General features: G+C 49.1%; 1 protein-coding gene and 1 non-coding gene across 3 annotated transcripts in view; both read right to left on the bottom strand.

Moving 5' to 3' along the window:
• Nucleotides 1-2058, bottom strand: part of KMT5A (lysine methyltransferase 5A) — a 16007-nt gene extending 13949 nt beyond the window's left edge. The window contains exons 1-2 of one of the 2 annotated variants that reach the window (XM_040620012.1): nucleotides 2015-2058; nucleotides 293-449 (exon numbers count right to left, since the gene is read on the bottom strand). In XM_040620012.1, the coding sequence (XP_040475946.1) occupies nucleotides 293-449; nucleotides 2015-2035 (178 nt within the window). In that variant the 5' untranslated portion in view covers nucleotides 2036-2058. Of the gene's footprint in view, nucleotides 1-292; nucleotides 450-1636; nucleotides 1754-2014 lie in introns of those variants that run through there. The other variant, XM_040620011.1, reaches the window with a different exon arrangement.
• Nucleotides 2059-13208: 11150 nt separating this feature from the next.
• On the bottom strand, nucleotides 13209-13281 carry TRNAQ-CUG. The gene has a single exon. It is a non-coding gene; the product is annotated as a tRNA-Gln (tRNA).
• Nucleotides 13282-19080: the final 5799 nt, after the last annotated feature.

The following is a 19080-nucleotide window of genomic DNA, read 5'->3' as shown; positions in this document are numbered from 1 at the left end:
CTCTTTAAATGCAGCTCAGGTGTTATTTTCGCAGAACAATCAAGCTTGAAGGACATGCTGACTCTTGTGAAAGCCGGGAAAACCTGTTAGACCGACAGGGCACACACCCTGGGACAGGCCACTCTTCCCCCTGTGTCTGTTTCTTAGCAGCAAGACAGAACACGGTTCAAACCCTTGAACCTGGGTTTGAAAAGGCTGGATAAACATTTAATATGTGTGCACAATTACGAAAGAGAGGGGCTTCGGCAACCCGACCAGCTGTGGTCAGAATAGGGCCATTTCAGAGCCTTACCTTCTCGTTTCCTGTAGAGTCCGGCTAATGGCTTCCCCTGGCATTTGACTTCGTGATGTACAACTGAGTTCTCTTCCTGAAGGGGGGAACGCATTCCAGAGCATTTGTTGGGGCTCATGTAGGAATAGATCTTTGATTGCCCGGTAAATACATTCTCCTAAAACGACAAATGCATGTTCTGAAAGAGGCTTGAAGAAGAAGATCCCAGGGCAAATGGCGGAGAAGGGCACTCAGAATAACAGACAGCATCTCTCAGAAGCAGGCCTCCAGGAACTGCCAGCCCCGGGAGAACAGTGGAAGGTTTAGGATCTCCCAGGTCGGAGTTAGACATTTCCCAAACTCACGGGGTCTCTAATTCTGGTCACTAAGGGCACATCTGGCCAGCAGGAAGCCAGCTGTATACCGAGGTGTATATACCAAGGTGTATACCAGAAGCAGATAACCTACCAGTAGCAGAGAGGTCAGAATGACCCAGACTGCACAACCGCAGAATTTGATGGGCTGGCCTATGTGCAGGAGCTAACTCCCCTGGCAGGAGCTGCAGGAACTCTTAGCACAGAGACAGGCCTCAGGGAATCTGATTAACCACTTCTTGGTCCTGAAGGCCGCCGGTAGGACTTGTCATCACTGCCTGAGCCTTCAGTGAGCCCAAGCCTGGCCCCTCTCAAATCAACACAGCCCAGCAGCCTCCCAGGACTGCGGGACTGGACTGCAGTGGTAATTGAGGGGTGGGGTTGGGGGTGGAGAGCTTAATAAAAGCAGAGCCTATAGCCAGCTCGTGTAGGGCGGTCACTCCTACTGCAAATGGCATCTTGGCATTAATAGTAGGAGGGTGGGCAGGCGGGTGGGGCGGTACAGGTCACTGCTGGCGTCTCTGGGCGTGGGGCCTCTCCCCTGAGTAAGCACAGAATGGAGGAGGGCTTCCCCAGAAACACTGCTTGGGCCTTTCTGCCTGGTGAACCTTTAAACACCAAGTCAGCGAGACCCGTGACCTCTCTGAGGAACCCGGGCAGGCCCCGCACACCCTGGGATGGCAGCCACCGCCCGGGGAGCTGGCTCTCGGGGTGCGGAAATGCCATAAAGACACAAACTTTTCCGAGGTCAAATATTGCCAGGGTCATGGCGGAGCCAGTGGGGACGCCACTCCCAGGCAGGCAGCAGAAAAGGAAGCTGCCCGAGCCGGGCGCCCCGCCCGCACGCCCGCACCCCCGCCCCTGGGCCCAGGGCCCCGGGCGGGGGGTCCCGGGGCGCGAGCACGTGATCGCGGCGCCCGGCCGGCGGGGGCGGCCGGCCGCGCGGCCCCTCGGGGCGCGCTGAGTGAGTGCGGGGAGGGTGCCTGCTTACCCCGTTGGTGCGGGGCCTCCCCGGGCCCCTCCGCTCCACCATCTCCGGGCCCGGGGCCGTCGCTGCCACCGCCGCCGCCGCCGCCGCCGCCTCCACCGCGCGGGGCTTGGACATCTTCCTGCCTGGAGAGGGGGACCCGGGGGAAGCGGGGGAGGGGGCGCTCAGGGCGCGGCGGGGCGGGGAGCGGGGCCGCCCGGGCCGGGCGCCGCGGCGGCGCCTCCCGCCGCAGCCATGTTCCGGGGCCTGGCGGTGGTGGGCCGCCCGCCGCCGGGAGGCAGGGCCGCCCGGCCGCCGGGCCGGGGCCGGGTCGCCCTCCCGCCGCCCGGCCGGCCGGGCCGCGAGCCGCCCGCCCCGCGCGGCCGGGCCCGCCACACCCACCTGCAGCCCGGCCAGGCCCATGGCGGCGCGCCCCGCGCCCTCGCCCTCGCCGCCGCCGCCGCCACCGCGGCCCGGCCACCACCGCTGCCGCTGCCGCTGCTGCTGCTGCTGCCGCCGCCACCAGCGCCGCCGCGGCGCCCCGGGGAAGGGCCGGCGGCGCCCCACGGCGCCCCCTTCCCCCATGGCCTGCGAGGCCGGGCCCGGCACCAGCGCGCCGCGGCAGCCCCGGCCGGCCGGGGACCGAGGACTCTGGGAGGGAGGCGCTGGCGGCGCGTCCTCCGCGGCCCGCCCGCTCGCCGCCGCCGCCGCCCACCGTCCGGCTCCCGGCCCGGGGAGGGGGGCTGGCAGGGGCGGCGCTGCGAGGCTCCTCCGGCGGGAGGGAGGGAAGGGGGGAGGGCGGGCCGCGCGGCCGCGACGAATCCCGACTCGGGCGCGCCCCCTCTCGCGCGTCCTCAGCCACTCGGGGAGGAAGGGGTGGGAAACATGATAATGACAGCCCGGGCTCTCGCCGGCCAGGCTCCTTCTCTCGCTGGCTCCGCGGATATTTTGGGAGACCCGTCGGTGCCAGGCGCAGTCAGCAGCGGTGAGCGCCACAGGCGAGTCTTCCTGTATGCCCAAGCCTGTGCTCCCTGAGCGTTTAATAGGCATTTAATCCTCCCCGTAAGTCCCCCCACTTCGGGGGTGGGCAGGTCCTGTGGCAAACCCGTTAAAAATGAGGATATTGGGGCCACAGAACTAGAAAGCTAGGGGGTCAAGTGTCAAACCCAGGCGGTCTGCACCTGATCCGTTCAGGCCTGGGGAGATAGAGCCACTGGTTTTAATGGCAAGTTGGTGGGGTGCTTCCCGTGCATACACGATCTCCTCCAAACCTCACAACAGCCCTACGAAGGTACACACCATTATTATATCCTTTCCAAGGTGGGGAAACGGAGGTTCAGAGAAGTGAAGAGCTTTGGACAAATTCCCAGAACTAAAAATGACTTTCCAGGCCAAATGACCCCAGAGCTTGCACTCCCAGCCACAGATGAGGAAATTCAAGATGGGAGGGACAGATGCTGTTGCAGAAGCTTTTAGCAAGTCACCCGGGTCTCCTGTCCACCCCCATGAGAAAACGTCCTAGGAAGGCAGGGGTTCCAGCCAGTCGGGTGTCTTGTGTTGGCAGAGCTCACCGCCCTGCACCACTGTGCTGAAGCCATTAGGGTTTGAGGGCCCACAGCCAAGAGTCACTGTATTTCTGCTAAGTCATAGATGCAAACAAGACACCTCAGGGAATCTAGCTCCTACTGCTTGGGTTGGGGCCTGGGTGGCAAGCATTGGGTTTCTCTCCATGCATCTGCCCCAGGGGTGCTTTGTGACCATGGCCAAGTCACTTCCCCCGACAAGGCCTCAGCGTCCTTGCGGATAAGCACCAAGAACCTTGAATTCCTTAACCCACCCAGGGCACCTTCCAACATTCACAGGGTAACAAATGGCTGTCACTCGAAGTAGCTGCCTCCCCTTAGAAGGGATAAGACTAAATAGGATTATATGGCAGGAATAGGCTCAGGACATCTCCCAAATCAGCTCATGCTTTAGCATCCTGGGCAGGGCTGGGGAGCATCCTCCTCCCTACACCTATGCCCTCCCCCCCAGCAGTCACCACCCCAACCCTAACTCCAGCAGGGTGGGATGCTCTGCTCACCTGAATACCCAAGAGACTATGCAGAGAGTGAAAGAGGATTCTAAAGTGACACGGTGACACGCAGGTCAAGCCATCTGAAATAGTGTGTGCTACGTCTCCAGGGCAGAGAAGGCTTGCAGTTTGTCACCAAACTATCATGGGAATCGTGGTTTGAGAACAGGAAGCAGCCACTCAGATCATCTTGTCTACTTCACTTGCTATTTCAACATCCTCCCACCCCCACCCCTAACCACACACACAGGCCCAGGAGCACCGCGTTCTCTATCTTCGGGCCTCAGATGCAGGGGGCACCTATAGTAAGATCCAAGTCTAGCACCCATTCCTCAAGTCTGCAGCTTTGGTACTAGAAGATCTAATACAAATCATTCAGTGTAACCTTCAGTACAGTCTTTCCTGTCTCTGGACATGAGGTGTTTATGTGTATGTAGCAAATATACCCATCAGCAGAAATAAAAACTCTTAATGTTGTCCAGGATCTCACAGAAATAGAATTCAACAGGAATGATACTAATAGCTCACATTTATTCAATGTTTATGTGCTAGGCCCTATAATAATGCATTATTTAATTTAACCTTTCCAACCCTTTACGAGAAGGCACTATTCCTAGTTCACAAATGTAGAAATTGAGGCTCAGGGAAGATGAACCCCTTGACTGAGGATTATATGACTAAAGCGGTAACAGAGCTGGGATCTGACCCAGTGCTGCTAGAGGAGGGTACTCGACCATGAAGAATGTATATTGCTTCCCTTGAACTGAGACACAAAAATAGCAATTCATTCATTCCACAAACATTTATTGAATACCTACTTCGTTGCAGGCCCTTGCTAAGGGACATAGCAGTGTACATAAAGACAGATGGAGCACATGGAGGCCAGAGGGGTAGGCAGGGCCCTATAGGCCATGGTGAGGATTGTGGATTTGATCCTAAGAACAGTGGGGGAGGGAGGAGGAGTGAAGGTCACGGGATAAAAATCTGTGTTCTTGGGGACCACTCTAGCTGCTGGGGGATAATAAATTGGAAATGGTAAAAGTGGAAAGAGGGAGACCAATTAGGAGGCCATCTGGCCGTGGCAGCAGAAATGTAAAAAAGCAGATGGACTAATCCTCCTCCAACTAATATACTTAAGGTTGAAAATATTTACATGATTGTAAAACTTCAAAACCAGAAAGGAGTTGCCTCGTATCTGGTATTTTGTTCTTGGGACCCAGCAGGGTTCTCAAAGTGAACTACAAGTTTGCAACAAAGACAGCTTTTCCAGAAGAAAAAGCCTGACTCTTCATTCGAAGTATTATACATGATTTGATATATTTACACTACCAAATGCCCCATTTAATAATCTACAAGAGTAACGAAGCCTTAAGAACTAAGTAACTACTAAAAAGAAAGAAGAAAGAAAAGAAAAGGAAAAAAAAAAAGAAAGGAAAGGAAAGGAAGACAAAGAAAGAAGTAACTACTAATTTGGGGGTCAGGTGAGATAGTGAGAATCACTAACCAATAAATTACAAAGATGATTCGTAAGCCTGCCATGGTAGGAGTTGGGAACATGTGTCTTCACTTTGGCTGAGGGAGAGAAAATAGAACAAGCAAAGATACAGCATGGCCGGAGTCTAGACAGTGACTTTGGACTTCAAGGTTCTGTCTTGGAATAATGGGAATAACAATTTGTAAAGATTAACTGAGATAATAAAGTGCCTGACCTTCAATGGTAATTATTACTTGCGTATATTAAGTATTTAAATATTTCAATGGCAAATTGCTTAGTTTTGTTTTCCTTATGGATTAATTAAAGCAAGCCATCTTTTTTTTTTTAAGGCAGTACTGTTGAAACAGCTTGAATGATTTAGCTTTAATAGGAAAAATGAATTAAGGAAGCATAGATTCATTATGATTTGTCAGATATTTTTTTTAATTTTTTTTAATTTTTTTTTTAGATTTGTCAGATATTATTAATATACTTTTAGATGCTTAACACTTTCCTGAAGAAAAAATATTCGTCTTAACTTTCTCTGTGGATTGGGTTATGAAGCTCGTTAACTTGTTCACTTTACCTCATTTCTGAATCAGAATCTGGATTGTCCCAAAAGACCCTAAAAGGACTCTGGGATAATAAAGGATGCAACTGGGTGCAGGGCCTGAAAACAAAGGTGCCCAATAAATATTTGCTGAACGAATCCTTATTTTAGTCATTATTATTGTTATAGGGAGCGTACTGCATTAAGGCAAATTCCTACTAACCTGTACTGCCTCGGGATTTTGAGAAAAATGTCAAACCTCAACTCGTTTTTCTGAAATAATGATTCTACTCAACCGTCACGCTCAAGTTTTTGCGTGAAGGAGACACAGCGGCTGGAAATGACCAGCGGTTGGAGATCACTTTGCCGCATAACGTGGGTCCTGCTGTCCTGATAGCAAACTAAGTGTGCGAAGAAGGACTTAAGGCAGGGACATCGCCTCCCGCGGCTGGACAATCCCTCCCAAGCCATCTCCCGTGGGCAGGAGTCCTGACCAGCTGCAGGACGAAGGGTCGTCCCGGGTGGTGCCATGGGACTCATCTCACCCCAAAAATGGTGTGACTCAGGGCGTGGAGAGGGAAGGAGCCTGCTGCGGTGACCACGCCGACGCGCTCCCTACGATGGAGGTTACCCATCTGCGCCCTGGCCTCGGAGTCACTACCTTTCCCAGCAAGAGAGAGCCCCGAAACGGGCGAAACCTCGCCCTCCCCCCACCTCGTATCAATAACAACCATCCCCTGGAGGTGCCCCGCACTTTAGTCTCCGAAGAGCTTTGACATATGGATCTGTTGTCCCTGGAGAGGCAGGCCAGCTGGTGCCTACATTTTAGAAAGGGGAAACCGAGGCATGGGAGTGGGAGGGACTTCTGGAGACTTGGGGGAGGGGGTAGGTCGGAGAGGGTTCCGCAACAACCCCCACCCCCCGCACCCCGTCTCCGCGCTCCGTCCGAGCAGAGCTCAGCAGGGCTCCTCCCCGCTGCCGCTCCCGCTACCTTGGTCCCCCGCCCAGCGCGACCCCCAACCCCAGCCTCCCCGGCGCTGACCACCTGGGCAAATACCTCTAGCCATGGCCCGGCTCTGTCACCGCCTAGGATCTCCCGGGAAACGCAGCTTTCGAAAAAAGTTGCAACAACTGTAGCCAACTGCTCCGCGGAGCTACGGCTGGTGCCCTGATTGGCGCGGTGGCCCGCCTCTCCCCAGGCTGCCTGCCGTGACAGGCCAACTCGGGAGGGAAAGCCCGCCCTTCTTCCCGCCTCCCTGGCGGGGGGCGGGGCAAGCAGCCGCACTTTCTACAAGCGCTTTAGGGACAGGTCCCGGCGGAGGAGGTGGGAGGGGGTTTAAATTTTACCGTCTCCCTGCGCTGATTGGCTGAGGCGGGAGGACACCGGCGCTGCCATTGGGAGGCCCCAAACTCCGCCCCCTCCCGGTGCTGAAGCTCCGCCTCGGGAGGTTTAGTCACGCGGCTGGAGGCCCAGGCTCAGAGTGGACCCGATCGGGGACTTCCGGTTCTTCTCGGGTTTGACCGGAACCCGACCTCTGACCCCTCGGCCCCCCCTTATGACCTGCAAACCCTAGTTCTCCTAGCAGTTTGGCGTCTCCAGCCCGTTGACTCCTCAGCAGTTTCATTCATTCATTCAAAGTTTGGAAGGTTTATTGAGTCTATTCTTCCAGTATTTGAAACTAGCTGGCACAGCTCCTACCAACTAAATGGGTCAGAGGATGAACCTCCCAGAACCGCAGAAATCCTAGCCCACGTTACCTACCCATTTTCCAGGTGGAGAAAGAGAGGCGACCAGGGGGACCAGGTAACTTACTTGCTGCCCAAGATCACCTAGCAGTTTAACTGCTGGATCAGTCTTGAGACTCCGAGTCCACTAGATGGCTACCTTAATCCCAGGGAAACAACCCTGCCCCGTACCTCACTCGGGGGACCCTACGTCAGTAAGTCCCCAGAGAAACACATGTTTTGGATAGTCTTTGCTTTGAACACAGGGAGGGGGTCCAGTTACAGCTCTTCTCTGGGGGCCCCTCCTGGAGATGTAGGCAGAGGTCGCTCATCCTCTGTCTGGTCCCCAAGAAGGTTTTGGCGTCCTCGCCATTGCCCAAGGACTCTACCATTACACAGAAAAATGAAGGAAAGCTGGGGCGCCTGGGTGGCACAGCGGTTAAGCGTCTGCCTTTGGCTCAGGGCATGATCCCGGCGTTATGGGATCAAGCCCCACATCAGGCTCCTCTGCTATGAGCCTGCTTCTTCCTCTCCCACTCCCCCTGCTTGTGTTCCCTCTCTCGCTGGCTGTCTCTCTCTCTGTCGAATAAATAAATAAAAATCTTAAAAAAAAAAGAAAAGAAAAATGAAGGAAAGCTAAATAAGGTGATGTATGTGAAAGCACTGGGAAAAGTAGAGAGTGACTTATTTTATTTTATTTATTTGAGGTGGAGGGAGGAGTATGTGTGTGGGGGGGTGAAGACTCTCAAGCAGACTCCCGCTGAGCGTGGAGCCTGAGGTAGGGTTGCACCTCACAACCCCGAGATCATGACCTAAGCAGAAAGCAAGAGTCAGGGATGCTCAATCGGTGGCTCAATCAGTTATGCATCTGCCTCAGCTCAGGTCATGATCTCAGGGTCCTGGGATCGAGCCCCACATCAGGCTCCCTGCTCAGCTAGGAGCCTGCCTCTCCCGCTCCCCCTGCTTGTGCTTTCTCTCTGTGTCAAATAAATAAAATCTTCTTAAAAAACTTTTAAATGCATTTAAATTGTAAATGCATTAAACTTAGTAAATTGTATACCTGGCACCATTTGGTACCCCAAAGATACAGTGATGAATATGACACAGATCCTTCCCCATATTTTTTAGGGAAGAAACAAATAAGAAACCACTTTTTAAGAAGATAATTTTAGGGGTCCCTGGCTGGCTTGGTTGGTGGAGTGTGCAACTCTTTTTTTTTTTTTTTTAAGATTTTTCTATTTATTTGAGAGAAAGAGTGAGCAAGAGAGAGCATAGGAGCAGGGGCAGAGGGAGAAAGAGAAGCAGACTCCCCGCTGAGCAGGGAGTCCAATGCAGGGCTTAATCCCAGGGCCCTGGGATCATGACCTGAGCGGAAGGCAGATGTTCAACCAACTGAGCCACCAAGGTGCCCCTGGAGCGTGCAACTCTTGATCTCGGAGTTACGAGTTTGAGTCCCATGTTGGGTGTGGAGATTACTTAAAAATAAAATCTTAAAAAAAAAAAAAAGATAATTTTAAATTGTGATTAATGCTATGAGTAAAATGGGGTAATTTTATGGAACATGAGTTGGGAGAAGTTTGCTTCTGTAGATTTGATGAAGTCAGAGAAATCCTCTTTGATTGGTGGCTTTAAGTTATACCCTAAGTAAATAGGACCCAAGGGAAAAGGTACTTCTAGGTGGAGGGAATAGCATGTGTGAATGTCTGGAGGCGGGAATGGGCTTAGTGTGCTTGGGAAAGGAAAAGACACCCAAAGGAAAAGACACCCAATGTGACTGGAATTGAGCACATGGTGGGGAGAATGGAAGGAATCAGGCTGGAGACGTAGGCAGGTGCTAGATCACATAGGCCCTTGAAGGCTGGGCTGGCCTCTCAGCTCCAAATCCATTTTTCTCTCTTCCGTTCCACAGTATTGGGGCTGCAAACCCTATTGCTCCTTTGTCAGCTAGGGTTAGGTTTTGTCACCAGGGGAGGATCCAGGGAATCTGGAAGGCAGGGGGAGGGAAAAGGGACTTACTCGTGACTGTTTGCTTGCAATTCTCATCATGGTCTCCTAAGTAATGATGACATGCTGCTTTTCCCAGTGGTATTTGGTTCAGCCTCCAGGTTCTTACAGGCTCTCCTGATTCTTCTAGCTCTAATCTCCCTAACTTAGTCTCCATCACGGTGGAAGCTACTTCTTGCAATTAAGTTATCTTACTGTTCCCACCACCTCTTTAATGAATTTCCTATTTTAAATTCTGTTTTCCTAGACCCAGACCGACAGGAAAGTCATGGTAAGGGCTCAGACTTGTATTCCAAGTCTAACGGGAAGTCACTAAATGGTTTTAAGCCAAGGATAGGTAGATTGGTGAATCTGAACAGTTAATCACTGCAAATAGTTACATAAATTACAATAATCTATTTTGAGGCTTGGAATCTTGGAATAATGTGACATGTTTCTGGAATGTTTGCTTAATGATCCCCACTTTCTTAAGATGGTTACATCATGTGGGTGAAATCACACCAGTGCTAAGATTACTTTCCTTACTCTAGTGTTATTTTTGCATTCGTATTTGCTCCAGGCTTTTGCTATTGTTAAATATGTCATGTTAGCATCCATTCTTGTGAGGTTCTATCAAATGGGGCATGTGTAAACTAAAGGTCCTCAGCTGGAGGCCAGTGTGACCTACTAAGTCCATCTCATTCTTCTGTGAATACACGTAATATATAAACACGCACACGTATTTTTTCTATTATTTGTGTGTGTGTTTATATATATACATATACATATATATGTAAGTATGGATGGATGGAACACATATATAAACATATAAAACTTCCCCTCTCTTTTTACATATATACATACATTAATGTGTAATATATATACAATATATGTAATATATTTGGAACTCAAGCAAGTGACAGTAAAACAATACGCTTTACCTCAGAGACTTATTGTTAGGATTAAACGAGAGAGTGAATATAAAGCATATGGAGATGTAGGAGTTGGAAATGGTAGCCATTTAGCAGTGACTAAAATAAAGTTACAAAATCGCATCTTAGGGAATTGCTATAATTTGGGCTATTAACACTTTCTTCTCTATCTCCATTCTTTTCTTGGTGTCCTCAAAGGGAAGCCAAAACTTGTCTATTAAGTAGCATTTGAAGAGAGGATTCTGTGGTCAGGCTCCTTGCTATTGAGCATGGAGAGAATACACAAAAATGATGTCTATAGTATAAAATTTGGTATCAGATGATATAGAGCCAATAGCTTCTTTGCTTGAGTCTTTTTTTCTCATCTGTTAAATGGGTGTGTCTTCTTTCCAGCCCACATCCTTTTTTAAAAAAGATTTTATTTACCTATTTATTTGAGAGAAAGAGAACACAAGAAGGGAGGAGGGGCAGAGAGAGGAGAAGCTGACTCTGTGCTGAGCGTGGAGCCCGACACAGGGCTCGATCCCAGGACCCTGGCATCATGACCTGAGCCGAAGGGAGATGCTTAACTGACTAAGCCACCCAGGCACCCCCCCCCCATTTTTTTAAGTAGGCTCCACAGCCAGGGTTGGAGCCCAACGCGGGGCTTGAACTCATGACCCTGAGATCTAGACCTGAGCTGAGATCAAGAGTCAGATGCTTAACTGCTTGACCAAATGAGCCACCCAGGCTCTTTTTAAGAAAAGGTATTATAAAGTAGTTCTTCAGTTGATTGGGAATTCCTTAAAGGTTATCATTTTATTAAAAAAGGAAATGGAGAATGTATATATTGATCGGTAAGAGTGTTTGTTTGAAAAGTCAGTTTCAAGGTGGTTTAAAAGCACAGATTAAACTGTTCAATTTACAATGTGATTTTAAAATTTTTTTCTGCATGGGCTTTTTTTTTTTTTTTAAGATTTTATTTATTTATTTGACAGAGAGAGGGCCAGCGAGAGAGGGAACACAAGCAGGGGGAGTGGAAGAGGAAGAAGCAGGCTCCCAGCGGAAGAGCCCGATGTGGGCCTCAATCCCAGAACTCTGGGATCACGCCCTGAGCCGAAGGCAGACGCTTAACGACTGAGCCACCCAGGCGCCCCTCTGCGTGGGCTTTTATTCTGTTTTTTGGATAGACCTTTAATCTGAGTCTGGAGGGGTGAGTAGACATCACCTTCTTTCTGAGACACGTACCTAACAGTTGGACTAGTTGCTAGGCCTGCTGTCACAGAGCACCACAAACTGAGGGCCTTAAACAACACAAACGTAATTGCCTCACAGTTCTAGAGGCTGGAAGTCCAAAACCCAAAGTACCGACAGAGCTGGCTCCCTCGGAGGGCCGTCGGGAAGAGTCTGTTCCATGACTCTCCCCTGGTTTCAGGTGGTATGCTGACAAACTTAGGCGTCCCTTGGTTTGTAGAAGCATCGCCCTGACCTCTGCCTTCACCTTCACGTGGCCCCATGTGTCTCCAAATTTCCCTTCTATAAGGACCGAGTCACGCTGGAATAGGGGTCATACCAACGATTTCATTTTAACTTGATTTGATCTGTAAAGACCCTGTCTCCAAGGTCACATTCTGAGGTACTGGGGGTTAGAACTCTGACGTATGAATTCGTGGGGGACACAATTCAGCCCATGACAATAGTGTGTCTGTGTTTAATAATTTAGATATCTTAAATGTGATGCTTTTAAGGGACATTTTCAAAAATGAATAGCAGGGCATCCATTATAAAAACATAAAAAAAGGGGTACCTGGTGGCTCATCGGTTAAGCGTCTGCCTGTGGTTCAGGTCATGATACTGGGGTCCTGGGACAGAGCCCCACGTGGGGCTCCCTGCTCAGTGGGGAGTCTGCTTCTTTCTCTCCCTCTGCCCCTCCACCCCACACCTGCATGCTCTTGCTCTCTAATAAATAAAATCTTTAAAAAAATAAAAAAGGTATTACTTTAAGTTAATACACACACAGGGTGAAACCTTTAAACAGAAACTCTTCTCCTTAATCTCACTTCCCCACTCCAGCACTATCCTATGCATATGCTACTATAATACCTTAGAGAAGGTAGACAGGTTATAGCAATGATCCAAGGAAATAATGACGATAAACACTTTTTGTGTGTGAGAGTTGTCATAACGTTCTGGAAGTCTGTATTAAGAAACAAGTAACGATTCTTGGATACCTGACATGTTTAAAGGCAAGAAACTCAACCCTTGTTACTTGGGCCTGAAGGCCTGTGCCCGAAGTCTTTGCCTTCCTCTCTCTGCATTCTTCCATTCTGTTTTTCCCTTTCCTACAGAGATACTCTATGTGGATTAAAAATGTCCATACTCTCTTGGGACAGTTTGAGTCCACATCAGTCTGTACGCTAAAAAGTTTGATAATTAGGCCAGTGAAGACTTTTAAAAATTAGTTTAAATACATGTTTCAACCTTTCAACTTTTCCATTTTAAATTAATATCTGTATTGGTCAAGACTGTTTTGGATTGCAAATTAAAGAAACCCAGCTCAATCTGGCCCAAGGAAATGAAGAAGTCTATTATCACTCATAACAGAAAAGTTCAAGGGTAGGGGTAACTTCAGGCCTGATGGTATCCAGTGAGTCAAAGAATGTCATCTGGATTTAGTCTTGCCCTCTCCCTCCCTATCCACATCTTTGCCCTACCACTTTCTAGGTTGGCCTTACAGAGTGGGTCTCCCATTTCATGTGGCCTCTACCCCCACTTCCCAGTGCTCTTAGCAACACCAGTGGTGAGGCACTGTCTTTTCCCTACTACTTTCAGTTGATGTCTTATGTTTTATAATTTATTTTTTTTTTAAGTAAGCTCTATGCCCAACATGGGGCTTGAACTCATGACCCCAAGATCCAGAGTCACATGTTCTACCGACTGAGCCAGCCAGGCACCTGTTCTTCCTACTACTTTCAATGTAAAGTTCTGAAACTGAAACTCAATGGCTTGGCACTGAATCTATCGATGGGGCCTGGATGTGTGTCCAGCATTCCAATTGGCCAGACCTGAATTAAATGCTCCAATCTGAGGGAATGTGTATGGGAGAGGATTAGCACTTTCCAAACCACATGGACTTTGAGAGAGAGAAATAAAATTAAGGTGCCACTGTCTGAAGAAGGAGAGATGGATTTGGGGTAGTCAAAAACAACGTGTTCCAGAGCACAGATTTCTGGGATAGTGATACTATAATGGTAGGTACATGTCATTATGCATTTGTCCAAACCCATACAATGAACGGCACCAAGAGTGAACTTTAAGGTAAACCACGGACTTCGGGTGACGATGATGTCTCAAGGCGGGTCTAGCACAACTGTAACAACTGTACCATTCCAGTAGGGAGTATTGGTAACTGGGGAGGCCGTGCATGTGTGGGAGTTGGGGGTATATGGAAAGTCTCTGTACCTTCCCCTTAAATTTGCTATGAATATAAAACTAAAAAAAAAAAAAGTCTTCAAAAAGGGGAAAAAACCCACAAAAATCCCTCTGTCCACATGTCTGCCATGGTGAGAAATCCAATAGGTGCTTTAGTCAGGTTCTGGTGCCGTCTGCTGCATCAGCTATTGCCGACCACTCAGTCCTTGAAACCAGACTTTCTTGGCATCCGTGAGATCATTTCTCCCTGGTTCTGCTTTGACCTCTCTGACGGACCTTCATCAGGCTGAGTGCTCACCTCTTAGACACAACCTGAGGGTTCCACCCTTCGCCCCCTGCTTTTCTCTCTGCATTCTCTCTAGTTTTATCCTCTCTCATGTTTAATCCCCGTCTAGATCCTCAAGCTGTAGACTCCCAACTGCTTGCTAGACATCTCCCCTTAAAATTCCTCACGATAGACTTACTTTCATGGTCTCTAATGAACAATGCCTCCCACTGTTCATACTTTTTTTTTTTTTTAAAGTAGGCTCCATGCTCAGTGTGGAGACCAACGTGGGGCTTGAACTTGTATGACCCTGAGATCAAGACCTGAGCTGAGGTATCAAGAGTCAGGCACTTAACCGACTGAGCCACCCAGGTACCCCTACTTTTTTTTTTTTTTTTTTTACTTAAAGATCATTTTATTTTTAAGTAATCTCTACACCCAACATGGGGCTTGAACTCACAACCCCAAGATCAGGAGTTGCATGCTCTACTGACTGAGCCAGCCAGGCATCGCCCCTCCATTCACACTCTTGTGTTGTCTTTCCTTGAGTCTTGTGTGGCCTTCTTAATCGACGGAATGTGGTAGAAACATCACTATGTCAGCTGCAAGGCTAAAATTCAAGAGAGGCTAGAAGCTTCTGCTTTTCGGTTCTTGGGAGCCTGGAGCCACCATGTAAGAACCATGAGGCAACTGGACAGACCACACGGAGAGAGAGAAATACAGTTGTCCCAGCATCCTAGCTGAAGCCACTTAGTTATAGTCACACAAGTGACCATTAGCAAGACCGGCAGAATTCTCCAGCTGAGCCCAGCCCAGCTTGCAGAATCCTGAGAAATAACAAAATGATTGTTGTGTTGACTCATTAGGCTTGGGGGTTGTTTATTACATAGCAATAGATAAGCAAAACTTTCCACATTAAAGCTAAACTCATTGTCTTCCTCTTCAGATCTGTTTGTCTTCCTGAAGTCACAATTTCAGCTATGGCACTATTATCTACCTAGGTACCAAAGGGAGAAACTGAGGCTTCATTCTAGACTCCTCCCTCCCCACAACCCCCATCCAACCAGCCACTATGTGTTGCTGGCTTTACCTCCTAAATATTTCTTGAACCTGGCCCTCTTCTTTTGCTCAACAATTTTACTTACTTTCAGTTTCTGTTCTTGTCTTCTCTCAACCTGTCTATTCCTCATACCTGCAGTCCAGTTCTTAGATCCATCTGCTACATTGCTTCCAGAGGGATCCTTCTAGAATACACATCCAACCACAGCAGGTCTCTGCATAGCAGGCTTCTCAGCTCCCTATAGCCTACAGAATAAAGTCCAAACTCAGTTACAAAAGGCTTTTTGAGAATGGCCTTCATCTATTTTTATAATCCTACTGGTAATTCCTTGTTACTTGCCATGTCAATCAAAGTTCACACAGGAGGCAGAAACTATACCAGGTTTTGAATAGAGATAAATTAATGTAAGGGGGCGCCTGGGTGGCTCAGTGGGTTAAGCATCTGACTCTTGATTTTGGCTCAGGTCATGATCTTGGGGTCATGAGATCGAGCCCCATGTTGGGGCATGATTGAGATTCTCTCTCTCCCTCTGCCTCGCCACCCCTGGCTCTCTCTCTCTCTCAAAATAAATAAAACGTTTTTAAAAATTGTTAACTGGGTCTAAATGGTTAACTAGGTAACTTGAAAGAATGAAAAGACAACTTTAAGGCATCACAGAGGTAGGAACTGCAGGAAGCAGCTCTCACCACTCAGGCAAAGGGGACAAAGGGAAGGGGTTGGTATCACTAAGAAACATTAAAAGATGGGCCCCATGTTGCTGAAACCTCAACTCCAAAGAGAGGGCTGTGCTCAGCCGATGCTAGTGTCTCTGACCTTACAGGATGACCCTGTGGAGGTTCCTGCTGGTCCTCATGTCTGAGAGTAGGGTTTGACGAGGCTTGGGGAAAAGTCAGGAGAGCTGCTGCTATGGGAGGAAATGCAGCTGCCAGGGCGAAGACACGGTGCTGGGATGACGTTCACAAGAAACTTTTTCTTCCTCCAGCCTTGTCGTCTCCCTCCCGAGCTCCCTATTGCAGAAGCAAACACTGAAACAGCTGGCAAAGCAGAAACGTAGTTTTGCAGACTGTGGAAGCTTGGGTTTGGAGCTGAGAGACAATGTCTTAACAACCGATGCCCTTGCCCTGTTACTGTCCCTCCTTGCTTAGTTCCCACCTGTTTCAGGACATTTGCATATGCTGTTTCCTCTTCTTGAAATGCAGTTCCCTCTTCTCTTTGCCTACATAATACCTACTTTTCAAATCTCGGCTCAGTTATCACTTCCTCAGGGGAAACCTTCTTTGACTTCCCTGATGAGGTCAAATTCCTCTGTAAAAGGCTGTTAGCTTCTTTGTAGCAATGTCATAGTTACAAGTTTACATTTTTTATTTTTATTTATTTATGTTTATTTAATTTATTTGAGCAAGAGAGAGAGCAAGCACGAGCGGGGTGAGGGGCAGAGGGAGAAGCAGACTGCCCGCTGAGCAGGGAGCCCCATGTAAGACTTGATCCCAGGACCCCAGGATCATGACCTGAGCTGAACCAGACGCCTAACCAACTGAGCCACTCAGGTGCCCCAAGTTTACATTTTTTAAAAGATTTTATTTATTTGAGAGAGAGAGAACACAAGCAGGAGGAAGGGCAGAGGGAGAGGGAGAAGCGGGCCCCCTGTGGAGCAGACAGCCCTATGTGGGGCTGGGTTCCAGATCATGACCTGAGCTGGAGGCAGACACTTAACCGACTGAGCCAGCCACCCACACCTACAAGTTTATATTTTGTGTAATTTTTGGATTGATGCCCACTAGATTGTAAGGACATGATGGGCAGGGACGATCCCTGTCTCCCCGTTCATTTGATTTTCTTAAATCTGTGCCCCTCCTCTCTAACATAGTACCTGGTGCATAGTAAGGGCTCTATTATTACTTGTTGAATGGAGTGCAAAGTGCAGCTGTAACAGCCACTACCATGCCTTAATGGGGAATTTCTTTTTTCTGAATCATCTGCTTCCAATAGCATCTCTGTTCTGGGTGTACCCGGTAAGTCTTCCTCTGCTTCTGATCCTCAGTAGCTTGATTCCCATCCCCTGATAACAGCTGCTACTTGCGTTCTCATTCTGAGATGCTGTATGTGTACGCACACACGAAATACGTTACTACACATTCTCATAGACAGAAGCGTTTCATTCTCTTGAACAACTGTTTCACTGAAGGAAAGTACCACAGTTTAGTTAACCAGTCCTGTCTTCAAAGACATGTAGGTTGTTTCCCATCTTTTGCTTCTACAAATAATGCTGCAGGGAATAACCTTGCGCAGGACATTTGTGTGCATATGCAGTTATACTGCAGGTATCTCCTGAAACATCACCCTTTACCTGGGTCCCCGATAAGGAGATTATGCAGAGATGGCATCAAGGATCTCGCTTGGATGCTCAGAAAGTACCTCTAAAGGTGGGAGTTTCTAGGTCAGACCTACTGTTAGAATATAGTACTTACGTAGTCCTAGCGTGCAGAGAGCATTTGAGAGTCACTTGGAAACTGAACTGTACCAACCAAGCTTGGAAGACACTGAAGCATTAACTACAATGTTTTAGATTTCCCCCCGCTTCCTTCCTTAGTTCTTTCTCCTTCCATAACGGACAGATTTGTAATAGCTTGTTTGCTGACACTAGACCATAAACTAGTCCAGTGGCTAGCAGTGAAGAAGACAGACGAGGGCGTTTTCTTATGGAACTAGTTTTATCATTTTTCCTTTTACCAGGTTTTTTTGGTGTGTAAGGATGAAATGAGATAATGGAAATAAAGTGATTAGTCGGCAATTTAAAATGTTCATTTATATGTATATACATATGTAATACATACTTAGGTATACAGACGCCAAGTTGGAAGATTCATAATCATCTTAACATGACTTTTTTTTCCCCCTCACCCATTTCCCTCTACTTTCCTCTTGAAGAGCTCACACCTTAAACTCCCAAGTGTTTCTTTCAGTTCAAGGCCAGTGGGATGCGCCACCAGTAGGGGGCAAGAATCACCCAGGCGTGCCTATTACCTAAGCAACGGAGTCAAACAGCATTCAGAATGACTTTACAAAAGGGTTACCAAGAAGTTAATTTGTTTATTCTGTGGAGTCATTTGATAAGAAGAGAAAGAAGAACGAGGAGGTGAAGGAGGAGAAATTAGGGAAGCGAGAGATGATAGCGACAGACCTACTCTGCAGCAATCATTGAGAGCAATAGTTTGTTCAGAAAAAAATTGGGACTGACTCTGCTCACACCCCTTAGGGTATGATAATGGCAGTGGACAAGCAGAGGGGCTCCGAGTTATACTGCGGTTTCATACTGAATAAAGTGCTTTGAGCGAGCCTTAACAAGCAATGACTGCGCGAATATTTTTTTCTAGGACTGACTGGGTAACAGAAACTCCACTAGGTAACTTCCTGGACCGAAGCCACACACCAAAAGCATTTTCAAAATAGCTTCGGGCCCCTCCTAGCCCGACTTTGAAAGCAGGTGTAGGACGCATGCGCCCGGCCCACCGGCTGACCTCCTCGTGGCAACCCAGAACGCAGACCTTCCTCCCGACAGCCCGCGGGGCAGAAAGGGAGGGGGAACGGAATTCTCGCGAGGTCTTTCGAGCGCCGGCGGAAGCAGTAGACACGTGACTCTTCTAGGAGGCCTTCGCCTTCCCCCCTCCCCCTTCTCGGAAACCCGGCCCCCTCACCCCTCGCCCACCCCAGAGCCGCGGTAATGGACCGTTTGGGTTCCGGAATTCTCTTGGATCCAACCACTGGTACCGGGTCGGCTGGAGCCGGCGGAGTCCGTGCTTGGCAGCGAAGGCAGGGGGCGGTCAAGATGGGGGGGGAAATCATCTTCCTTCACCTAGGAGGGAGGCGGGGCGGAGGGGGGCGCTGGGGAGCGGGGTGGGGGGGGGGAAGAGGGAGGAAGTCACGTGGGGCGTGCGGCGCGCGCTGCGTGCGCGCGGCGCCTCATCCGTCGCCCCACCCCTCCCCTCCGGCGGGG

The sequence above is a fragment of the Ursus maritimus genome, unplaced genomic scaffold (assembly GCF_017311325.1).
Source record: "Ursus maritimus isolate PB19 unplaced genomic scaffold, ASM1731132v1 scaffold_33, whole genome shotgun sequence".
Classification (NCBI taxonomy): Eukaryota; Metazoa; Chordata; class Mammalia; order Carnivora; family Ursidae; genus Ursus; species Ursus maritimus.
Note: the sequence above shows the minus strand (reverse complement) of the source record. Positions and strands in the feature narration are given on the sequence as shown.